Here is a 12687-nt window from a genome sequence, read left to right on the forward strand (position 1 = left end):
GCCCGAGAGAGCCTCTTTTCTCACCCACATGCGTAAAAACCACCCATCAGCTGAAGGGGCTGTTTCTAATCAGATCTTAGAAAAATTGAAGAAGAATCATGCCTCTGCTTTTCTTCCACTGAAAGGAGTTTCTTACTGTTAAGGGAGCAGCAGTAGAAGTAGAGTTTATGCAGTCGACGCAAATACATTAAGAGTGAAGTTTGAGCACTGAAACACAGAATGTCTGATAAGGGTGTTGTCACCTTTGAAAATGAAGCAGCAAGTGATCCTGGGTAGAGTCAGTGCTGTCACTGGTATGCTACACTCTGACAGCCTCGCCACCTACTTCAACTTCCTCTGGCGTTGAGTAGTAGATCTCAAAGCTTTAAGGATTTTAGGTGGGTCATAAGCATTCTGGTTACCCCACCAGTACCACAACCCCTTGCTCTTTTTGCAGTTGGCTGACTGTAGATAATATGCTTATATCTTTTGAGCTAGAATCTTGCCTGGTTTGCATTTTTCCTGCAGTAAGGATGGTATGTGCTTCTATCCCCAGTTCTAATATTGAGAATTTCTTTGGTAGCAATTTTTATGGAGAACCAAATTAGAATAGAGCTTTTTAGAGAACTTGTGTATTAATGATTTAAATGAAACATATGCTGCATGTTAGTAATCCATGATGATTGAATGAGACATTCTGCATGGGGTGAATAGTCAATACTCTTGTTTCCTGAAGTGAGCTTAAAATCCTAGTTGCTCTTACTTCATACATCATGGTAGCATGCAGGGAAGTAAGGATAATTTAGGGCATGAAAAGAATGAACCTGCACTTCTTAATTTGTGACTATTTTTCCTTAAAAATTAGATACAGTAGGTAACTTTAATACATGTTTATTTTCTGCAGTCCATTGACGTTTGCTTTTATTTAGATAGTAATTTTTTCTGTCAAGCAAATACTTTTCTGTAGGCACATGTGTATATATATATATATATATATATACTTTTAATATGTATGATTATTGTCACTGGGTTGGCTGCTTTATATTCCTTTTATCATTTTATACATTGAAACATCAAGTTATGGAAAGTTAAGATAAATGAACACAGATCTCTTGACCATTGGGGATAAAAGTATCATGGAAGTACTCGTAAGGCTATTTTGGTTTTACTTAAGAATCACATTATGACTTACATAGTAAATGGCTCAATGTGTTAGAATTCCAGTTGTTGCCAAGCAACAAGGCTTGGCTTTTTTTTTTCTTCTCTTCCTTTATTGCTCTCTCCTAACTTTTGTGGAGAAAAAAAAAATTAACTTAAAGGAAAAAGACTATTCTACCCATATTAATTTTATGGATAATTTTATGCTTGATTAAATCAATTATTGAAAATATAAGAGTTTGTGTAGTTGAAGGAGTCATCAGAAACAACTGATACTCATCAAAAATATAACGACAAAGGCCATGGATACAGAAGTTTGGTACAAACCTGGAAAGATAAGTATCTCTGAAAGGTTCATCCATTCAGGAACAAAGGCCCTTAACAATACAGATTATCCACACTACTGTGATCTCTTAAGAAAAATCAACATGCCTTTTGTGAAAGGATTTGAGGACAGACATAATTATGGCAGATTTGAAAATAAATACAACCCTACCTTTCTTAAGTTTCATCCTTATCCCCCTTCGGTCCTGCCAGACTATCATTTGCACTATCCCTATCCCCCGCCATATGGGCCGGATTATCCATTATTTCCACTGCGGGATGATGTGCCCTTAAGTGATTCCTGTTCAATGTTTATGAGTCCTGGTGGTGATGCTGATTTAAAGCCTGGCATTGGCAGAACCATACCAAACCTGGTTGATTTCAGTGATGTGAAACCTCAACATCGAGTTCCTAGACCAGACACAGGATTTCAAACAACAATAAAAAGGCATAAAATTCTATCAGAAGAACTGCAACAGGACAGGAGATGGAATTCCAGAGAAGTATCGGACACCTCCATCAGAGCAAGGCTTGGAGGTAAATAAAGGGATGTGGATGTTACATGTTTTAAGTACTCCAGTGAGGGAGAACAGGATGTATGTAAGATTCGAGATTTTCATGGTTATGTTAAAATGTTAAGAAATTATTTAGAAATTAGAGATTCTAAGAAAAACGATAGCCCTCTTATAAACTTTTTTGTAAAATGCATTTTAGGTGCTTTTTTAGAAGGGCATGCATTAGTTTGAGTGACTAACACAAACTGTACAACAGTTTGATCTATATTTAAGGGCAACTTAATTTTATCCAAAGGGATGTAGGTATCACTTTGATAATTACATAGCAAGCCTCTTTTGCTTCATCAGAAAATAATTTGTGATTAATGAAGAGTTTTTTTAATGATTTTTTTAGTTATCTTTATTTAAAAGGCAGAGTGTTGGAGAGAGGGAGAGGCAGAGAGAGTATCTTCAATATGCTGTTTCACTCTCCCAAATGCCCACATAGCTGGGACTGGGCCAGACCGAAAACAGGAGCCTGGAACTCCATCTGGGTCTACCATGTGAGTAGAAGGGACCCAAGTACTTGGGCTGCCCTCCTAGGCACATCAGCATGGAGCTGGATTGGAGGCATAGTAGCCAGGATTCAAACTAGCACTCATGTACAATATATGGGCATCCCAAGCAGTGATTTAAGTTGCTGTACCACAGAGCCTAACCCAATAGTTAGGTTATAGTGTTTGAAATGAAATAGGAAAGTAGTTGAAAGTAATTTTTCTGTGTACTAAGAACAGAAGCCAAAGGGAAACAATCACTGCATAAATAGATCTACATCCTTGGAGGCAGGAAGGATAACCCCTTAGTCACGTCGGCACAAGAATTATTTTATAACCCATTGGAAATTCTATCCAGGGAAATATGGCATTACTGAGAATCAAATATATTTGTATCTACATATGACAAATAGCTGTATATCTAGACGCTAAAATGTTCAGGTCTTGGCATTGAAGGAACTGTTGATGAGTTCATATCCATCTCACTACATTTCACTGATTCTGAACTAATGACTTTTTCTACTTAATTAAGAAACAAGCTTGAGCTTAATATTTGCTAATATCATGATGTAAAATGCTATTGCTAGTCAAAATTCCTTAGAGGAATGGAAATCTTTTTTTTTTTTTTCATTTTAGGCGAGCATGTTACTTACCTTATAGGCAAAAAACATTAGTGTAATTTTAGGGACAAATTTGCTGTTTTTTTCCATGTAAATTCTTCTACGAATGAACTCATAAAATGCTATTCTAAGAAGGTATAGGTTGAATAAATGGTTTGATAAAGCTAACGTGAAACTAAAATTAATGAACTTTGCACCAACACTTCATAGTCAAACGTAGAACTCATTTGTCCAATGTATTTCACTGCTTGAATCAGTACTATAGAGGACCTCAAAAGATTGACTCTAAGTTAGACTACCTGGGCTCAAATCCTGGCAAATATTTACTATATGACCCAACACTATATTCTGTACTTTTTATGACTGTGTATCCTTATTTTTAAAATTCACATACTTGTAATTCATTATAATGGTAAGGACCATTTGCTGTAATTCATGTAAACATATATGACATAAAGAAAGGAACCAATAAATATTCAGATTGTATAAAGGTAGACTGCATAATCTCAGTTACCTCATACCTAAATTGGAAATAATAGTAATTGACTTATACTATTGCAATAATTAAGACATTTAAAGTGCTTAGCAAAATTTCTGGAATCTGATAAAGCTTTCAGTTAGTATTAGCTATTAGTTGCTATGAACAATGTCATAGAGTGATATCTGCAATTTGGGAGTTGAGTTCAGTATAATTTATGCTAGGCTTTCAATAACTAAATCCTAGAAATAGTCATTAATTATAAATGATATGCACTTCCAGGTTTTAGAAAACCTAAATTCACATTATTTTCAATCATTCTGATAAAGGACACCTCAGAATTGGTTATGTGACACACCAGTATGCTTTTTTTTAAAGAGTATTTGTTTGAAAGGCAGAGTTACAGAGAGGCAGAGAGAGTGAGAGCAAGAGCAAGAGCGAGAGCGAGGGGTGGCAGGGAGAGAAATTTTCCTTCTGCTGGTTCACTCCCTAACTGGCTGCAATAGCTGGAGCTGAGCTGATCTGAAGCCAGGAGCCAGGAGCTTCTTCCAGGTCTCCCACATGGGTGCAGGGGCCCAAGGACTTGGGCCGTCCTCTACTGCATTCCTAGGCCATAGCAGAGAGCTGAATTGGAAGTGGAGCAGCCAGGACATGAGACATGAACCAGCACCCATATGAGATGTCAGCACTGCAAACTGTGGCTTTACCCACTACACCACAGTGCTGGCTCCAACCAGTATGCTTTTAAGTGGACTTTCACAAATGTAAAGCAAGATCATTAAAAATGATATTGCTTATTTATTCTCATCCCATTCCAACCTTGTCTAGACTTTAAATTGGGTTCCCTGCTTCCCCTTTTAAAAGTGCCTCATTGGCTTTCTTTTTCACTTGCCAATCAACTATTTTAAACTTATTCAAATTATTTTTGAACCCTTATTGGACTCAGCTTTTCATTGCAGATGACCCATTCTTCGTTGAAACAAAGAAAATAGAAGTTGTCTATGGTCACCTCCTTGCTTCCTACCTTTGGCCTCCTCATATCACTATTGTAACTTTGTATATGCTCCTGTCTTTTAAAACCCTTGTTTAGTTCAGGCTACTATAGAAAAATAAGAGTGGGTGGCAGAAAGAACCGGCATTTTCTTTTCCTCACAATTCTTTTTTTTTTTTATTTCATGAATATAAATTTCCAAAGTACAGCTTATGGATTACAAAGGCTTCCCCCACACACAATTTCCCCCCCACCTGCAACCCTCCCCTTTCCCACTCGCTCTCCCCTTCCATTCCTATCAAGATTCATTTTCAATTCTCTTTATATACAGAAAATCAGTTTAGTATATATAAAGATTTCAAGTTTGCCCTCACATAGCAACACAAAGTGAAAAAATACTGTTGAAGTACTAGTTATAGCATTAAATAGCAGTGTACATCACATTAATGACAGAGATCCTGCATGATATTTTTTTAAAAAGATTGATTACTTTTCTATGTAATTTCCAATTTTTTTATTTTTTTTATTTTTAGTGAGAGATTAGCAGAAAATTTCCTCACAATTCTAAAGACTAGGAAGCCAAAGATTACAAGGTATTCAGATTGGTTCCTCCTAAGGAACGTCTTCCTGACTTATAGAATGCTGCCTTCTTCTTGTGTGAAGTGGCAGAGGGAGATTGAATTTGGACTGCCTTTCAGGTTTTGTTTTGTTTTGTTTTGTTTTGAATAGCATGAACAGGATTTGTGTTAATTCATCTTTAAATGTTTGGTAGACTTTTGTGAAGCCATGTGGTTCAGGATTTTCCTTGTTGGAAGAACTTTTTTACTGATTGACACCCTTCCTTCATTGCAAGGCTGTTATTTCTTCATGGTTCAGTTGTGGTAGGTTATGTTTCTAGTTTTCTGTTTCCTCAAGATTATTCAGTAGGTTGATACACAGTTGTTCTAAGTTTCTTATAATTATTTTATATCTGTAAATTCAGTTTTAATGACCCCCTTTCAATTCTAGTTTTAGTTATTTGAGACTTCTTTTTTCTTAGTCAATTCTGTTTATCTTTTTTAAAAAAAAACATATCTTGGTTGCAATGATTTTTCACTATTTTTTTCTTTTTCTACTTTTACATATAACTTAGTCTTTATTATTTCTGTCCTTTTGCCAACTTTGAGATTAGTTCTTCTTTTTCTAGGTCCTTGAAGTATTAAGTTAGGTTGTTTATATGAAATCTTTCCTTTTAAATGTAGATATTTATCACTTTGAACCTACCTCTTAGTTCTGCTTTTGCTGCATCCCTGGGATTTAGGTATGCTGTGTTTTCATTTTTGTTTATCTTGTGTTTCTGATTTTCTTTTTGATTTTTTTCATTCAATAAAAAGTATTTTTTGTGTAGTTTAAATATATTTGTGAATTTTCTTATTTTTCTTATGTGGAGTTCTAGTTCTATTCCATTTTGGTAAGGAATAAAACAGTTGGCATGAGTTCAGTCTTCTTAAATTTTAAGATTTTTATTGTGACCTATCATGTGATTTATCAATCTGTGTATCCTTGATAAGAATGCTTCTATTGGGTGGAATGTTCTGTACACATCTATTAGGTCCATTTGATCTATATGTTACTCAAGATCTCTGCTTCATTATTAGTCTTTATCTAGTTGTTCTAAAGTCAGATATTGAAATATCCTATTATTATTACATTTCTGTCTCTTCCCTATGTTTTAATTCTCTGAATCTCAGCATATTTATAACAGTTATTTTGAATTCACTATTGGGTAAATCATAAAATTCCATTTAATTATGGTCAGTTTCTGAAGATTTATCTTCTTCTTTTGTTTGTAGAATCGTTGCCTAAAACTTCATTGTACTTGATCACTGTGTAGGTGTTTGTGCATTAGAGAAACCAGGCACCTATTCCAGTCTTCATGAGCTGGCCTTATAAGGGAGAAGACCTCCATCTATCAGCCTAGTTAGGTTCTAAAGACCTCTACCAACTCTTTCCATCCCCAAAGAAACCTAAGAGCTGGGATTTTTTCCCATTTACTCTGTGCTGATCAGTGGGAAAGCTTTGGTGTCTTAACAGTCTAAACTGCCATTTCTGTTCTCTCCCAAGCAGCTAGACTATACTAGATCCATCAAGATATTCTAGACTAGTGAGACAAGTGCTAGTTCTTTGCACAACCCCAGAGAAGTTTTGGTTCTGAATCTTTTTAAGATCTATGACATCTAGATCAATGATGGCCCCTTTAGATCTAGGTCACTTACTAGCCCAAATAACCATCTCTGTCCTTCCCCAGGTGGCTAAACTGTGGAAGACCCATCAGTGCTCCAGGAATGATGATACAGGTGCTGCCTCTTTGGGCAAACCCCAACTTTTTCACTTCTCAGAGGGAAGCTAGAGAAACTGAGTTTTTCATTTGCTCACAGTGTGTTGAATATGTAGGGGTGGGGATAGATGTCATTTGCCAGCCAAGCTACCATCTCTTTTCTTCTGGGTTACTACATTATGCTGGGTTCATCAGAGCTCCAGGGATGAAACAGAAACCAGCCCTGTGGGGAAATCCCTGTTGTGAAAGATTTAGTACTGGACAAATGAACCAAAAACTGTTCCTCCTCTACATGAATCTGGGAGCTCGGGAGTCTTTTCTGTGATTGTACTGCACAAGACAGGGTCTTTGTAAGTGAGTGTCCTGAATCAGTGTGGGGTTGAGGGGAGAGAGTCCAGAGCTTCCTCTTCTGTCATCTTGATAATATCATTCCCCATAAGTGTGTTAGGTTTTTCATTTGTCTCAAGAAAATTTCAAATTTCACTTGTGATTTTTTTTCTTTGATTCATTGGTGGTTTAGTGGTATAGTATTTAATATCCATGTATATATTTTTCAGATTTCTGTTGTTAAAACAAAATACTCAAGATTGAGAATTTTATAAATAAAATAGCTTTATTTACCTTACAGTTTTAGAGGCAGAAAGTCCAAATTTGAGAAGCCTCATCTGTTAGATAATTCTGTATGCAACATATCATTAAAGATAGCATCATGGCAAGAGTATGTGAGAGAAGGAGAGTTTATGTGGTGAGATGGGAACCCAGTGAGTGGGTGGGCCCTGTTGTTCTTTATAAAAATGCACTTTTAGTGAGAATAAGTGGGTCCCCTCAAGAGCTATTGAATCTCTTCCTAGGGAGTTTCCCCTAAAGACCTCTCAGTAGGCTTCACTTCCTTACAGTTCCACTCCTCTCCAGATCACTATAGAGTAGGCCATCCTTCCAATACATGAACCCCAGGGGGGACAAACCATATCCAAGCCATAGCAATATACTTATTAATTTTAAAAGTTTTCCTTATTTTATTGATTGCTAATTTGTTTGGACTAGAAACACAAATTGTATGATTTCAGTTCTTGAAAATTTATGAAGATTTGTTTTTTGACTTAACATATGGTCTATTCTAGAGAATGTTCCCTATATACTTGAGAAAAATGTATATTCCTTGGGGAGGACATTTGGTGTAGAAATTAAGATGCTACTTAGAACACCCACGTCCCGTATCAGAATGCCAGGTTCAAGTCCCAGCTCTTCTGATTCCACCTTCCTGTTAATGCACGCCCTGAGAGGCAGCAAATGATAGCCCAAGTCCTTAGGTTCCTGCCACCCATGTTGGAGACCAGGCTCCAGATTTCAGCTTGACTCAGACCAGATGTTGTGGGTTTTTGGAGAAGGAACAAGCAGATGGAATCAGTTTCTCCCTCTCTCTGTTCCCCACAAGCCTACCCCATGTGTGTATGTGTTGTGTATGTGTGTGTCTGTGTGTGTTTCTATATTCAAATAAAAATACTGTTTAAAAAGATTGTGTATTCCACTATTGAATGAATTTTTCTATTCAAATTACAGTGTTACTCAATTCTTCTATGTTATTGATCTTTGGTTATTCTATCCATTATTGAAATTGGGATTTTATTTAGGATCTACCAATGCTGAAATCATGGGATCATCTTAGCCCTCATCTAAGGGAAATCAAATTCCAATCTCATTCAGATGACCACATCAGAAGTGGCTGTTTCCTTGTTCACTGTTAGGGGACTCTCCTCCCAGAGGATATATATGGCCTCCACTATCTTCAAAGCCTACAGTGGCACATCAAGGCCTTCTAATACTCTAGTCTTTCTAATGCCCCTCCCAAATCCACAGACCACCCAGCACCCAATTGTTCCCTACCTCTCCCTTACCAGTCCCCTTTGTTGGTTCTGCTCTGAATTTCTTGGTCAAATATTGACTGAATCAGAGAAGGCACTGTGGCATCAGGACACTCTCATCCCATATCAGAGTGCCCAGTTCAAATGCTGGCTACTCTGCACTTACTATTCAGCTTCCTGCTAATGCATACCCTTGTAGACAGCAGATGATGGCCCAACTGCTTGATTTCCTGATACCCACTTGAGAGACCTAGGTGGAGTTTCCTAACCATAGCTGTTGTAGGCCTTTGGAGAGTAACCCAGTATATGGGAATGCACTTGCTTGCTATCTCTCTCTGTCATTCTGCCTTTCAAATAAATTATGTATTATATATGTTATATATTATATAAGATTATTAATATTAATCAATATTAATATATAATAGTATTATATAATATATAGTATAATATATAGTAATATATATTATACATAATTATATATTATGTATATATATATATTATATATACTAATATATATAATATATATATTAGTATATATAATATATATATTATATTATATATATAATATATATATATAATATTCTGCCTTTCAAATAAATTATATGTAATATGTAATAGTATTAATATTAATACTAATATATGTTAGTATATGTAATATATAATATAATGTATCATTGTTATTGTATAATTATAAAATAATTATAATTATATATTATGTAATATGTAATATATATTAATATAATTAATATAATATATAATATGCATATTATATATATTATATATGTATGCATATATGAGAGAGAGTCATGAAAACATTGCATTGAAACTATGAAACTGCAAATGCTAAAAATATTATAACAACTAATTCTTAATAAACCTGTTGAGCATGTAAATTATTGGCCAGAAATTTTGCCCCTTCCTTGTTAACTGTTAATTGTAAGATTTCAAACCTGTAAACAAGGATGTATATAGAGCCCACCGGAGTGGGCTCCAGGAGGACAAAAGCTTGTGCTGTCCCCAGAATCTCTGATGAGTCATCTCTCTTGTGCTTCAGCATCTCTGTGCTATCCACCTAGCTTCTAATTGCAACTTTCAAATTCACATTTTGCCAAGTTTTATTAATTTATAAACTACAGAGTAGAGGACCAAATTAGAAGTATCCATGGTGTAGGAAAACAAATCTCTTAAGCTATTAGAAATACTACAATCATCTTCACATATACCTGTCACTTCTCCCAACCAGAGTAATTTGTGTGGTTATCAGTCTCTATTGATTAAAACTGTCTCTATGATTAACTCTATCTGTAAGTTAAGTCCAAGGTCTTCATGTCCTCACCCTGTCTTATCCCTCTTGTTCATCTTCCACTGTTCCCTGTCTGCCATTTCATGATCTACAGCTAATATTTTATAGTTTTTATTCACATTATGATGCGCTCATAGGGAGGCCTACCATTGCCCATGCTATTTGCTTGTCTTTAATGAATAGCCTTCCTTCATGTCCTCTTTATGCAAGTTCTACTCAGTTTTCAAGACTGGATCAGGTGTCGTCTTCAGGAAGATGTATCTGACTCCTGACAATCTGGTTAGATGAGATATCCTCTGATACACCCCACAACACTCTAAGCTCAACTATTCTTACAGTTGTTGCATTATATAGAAATTATCTACTCATGGGCCTGTACTTTCTGTTTGCACAAGGGCACCTCAAAACCAGGAACCCTGTTTCTCATATGAGACATATATAAGCAGTAAATACTTACCCTGTAAATAAAAGGCTGCCTTTATATTTGTTAGTCTTTTAGGACTTCTTATCTATCATTGGATGAATCATCTGCATGGTTAAGCAGACTTGCTTTTTGTCATCACCACCCCCAGCATAGCTACATGCACATTCACAGATTCATAGTACCCAACAGGTCTTTTCCAATAACAGGAAATAATTCTGCACTATTAGAATTACACTAATGTAAAGTCCAGAGCTACCCTCTTCTCATTCTGAGAGATCCAGGGAAGTTTTCAGAAAATACATTAAAGAAAGAACTTACCGCACAGAGGAACTTTCTACTGGGGCTACTTCTGGGGGAAGAAAGAATTTCTGTGCCATGTGTTTAACCCAGCGCACATGTACTTTTTGTTTTCAGGTTGGACGAGCCCAGTGAAAGTTACTCCTGTACAACCACATCATGAAGGCTGTTCAGTAAACCACGCATACTCATTTGATGAGGAGGCAGAGTACACAGTAAGATTTTCATACTGGGTAGTGTTTCACAAAAGTTATAATTAGGTTATTTCATTGTGTATTCAATATTTTATTTTCTTGGAAAAAAGTTACTGTTTGTAAAATGCTTCATGTGATCCAGGCACTGTACAGATGTTGCAGCTTCTGCATCTCATGCTGGCCCTACAGCTGCACAGAGGGGAGAGGGATGTAGAAGCTGGTGGTTCCCAACCCAGTTGCTTTACTGGCAGGTGTCCCTGCCCACAGAAGCCACCAGCCTGCAGGACTGCACTCCCCCACACTGCCTGCAGACTGCCTGATGACTGGCTGACTTCCTTAGGGAGCAGACTAAAGCTGGACTCCAGCTGGAACCACAGGCTCTAGGTTCTCTTCCTTATGCTGCTTGCTTTCCTCACTCCCCTTCACTTGCAGACATTCCCTCAACATGGCATTGGAACAACACTCCTGTCACGGTCTCTGCTTCTAAACAGGACACTGTCATGATTCCCATGTTACTTAAGAAAGGTGAAGCCTGGTGATGTTAAGTAACTCACTTTAAGATCATACAGGTAGTAAACTTTAAAAACTAAAAGCTAGATATTTTCCAAATTTAAGGATTATATTTTTAAATCATTTTCCTATATGGATTTTATAATCTCTAAACCATTGATATTTAAATTAGGATACTTGAACAGAGATACATAGATATGAAAAGACTTTTTAAAAAAAGTTTATTGAGATATATTTTACATACCAAATACAACTATTTGACATATGCAAATCATTGGTTTTTTTCAAAGATTTATTTATTTTACTTGAAAGTCAGAGAAAGAAAAGCAGAGAGAGAGAGAGGGGTCCTCCATCTGCTGGTTCACTCCCCAATTGGCCGCAACAGCCGGAGCTGCACCGATCCAAAGCCAGGAACCAGGAGGTTCTTCAGCATCTCCCATGTGGGTGCTGGGGCCCAAGGACTTGAGCCATCCTCTACTGCTTTCCTGAGGTAATGTGTCCACAAAGTGGACACAGAGAAAAGGAATAATTTTTGATGAAATTGCAGACAACTAGGGGCCGGTGCCGTGGCTCACTTGGTTAATCCTCCACCTGCAGTGCCAGCATCCCATGTGGGCGCCAGGTTCTAGTCCTGGTTGATCCTCTTTCAGTCCAGCTCTCTGCTGTGGCCTGGGAGGGTAGTGGAGGATGGCCCAAGTGCTTGGGCCCCTGCACCTGCATGGAAGACCAGGAGGAGGCTCCTGGCTCCTGCTTCGGATTGGCTCAGTGCTGGCTGTACTGGCCATTTTGGGGAGTGAACCAACGGAAGGAAAACCTTTCTCTCTGTCTCTCTCTCTCTCTCTCACTGTCTATAACTCTACCTGTCAAATAAATAAATAATAATAATAAAAGAAATTGCAGACAACCAATAATCCACAAGTAGAAACTGTCAAAACTGACCAGCAGATGAAGTAAAAAGGAGTAGCACACACATCTCTCTAATAGCACAGCAATCTAAAACATACATCATTGTTCAAAGAGATAAAGAAACTGAATGTCTAAGAAAAGCAAAATTTGAGGAAAAGAACAGGAACCAAATGTGATTTGAGAAATGAAAATATTTATTGTAAAAAGTTGTTAAAAATGTTTATTCCTCCAAGACCCAATGAGTTCCTAAAAGATTTCTTTTAATTTATTTGAGAG

General features: G+C 36.8%; 1 protein-coding gene across 1 annotated transcript in view; it reads left to right on the forward strand.

The window, feature by feature from the left end:
* The first annotated feature begins 1439 nt into the window (after positions 1 to 1439).
* The window catches only part of SPMIP7 (sperm microtubule inner protein 7), a 51863-nt gene continuing 40615 nt past the window's right edge, over positions 1440 to 12687 (forward strand). The window contains exons 1-2 of the mRNA XM_062179141.1: positions 1440 to 1998; positions 10919 to 11016. Of these exons, the coding sequence (XP_062035125.1) occupies positions 1440 to 1998; positions 10919 to 11016 (657 nt within the window). The remainder of the gene's footprint in view (positions 1999 to 10918; positions 11017 to 12687) is intronic.

This window comes from Lepus europaeus, chromosome 20 (genome assembly GCF_033115175.1).
Source record: "Lepus europaeus isolate LE1 chromosome 20, mLepTim1.pri, whole genome shotgun sequence".
Lineage (NCBI taxonomy): Eukaryota > Metazoa > Chordata > Mammalia > Lagomorpha > Leporidae > Lepus > Lepus europaeus.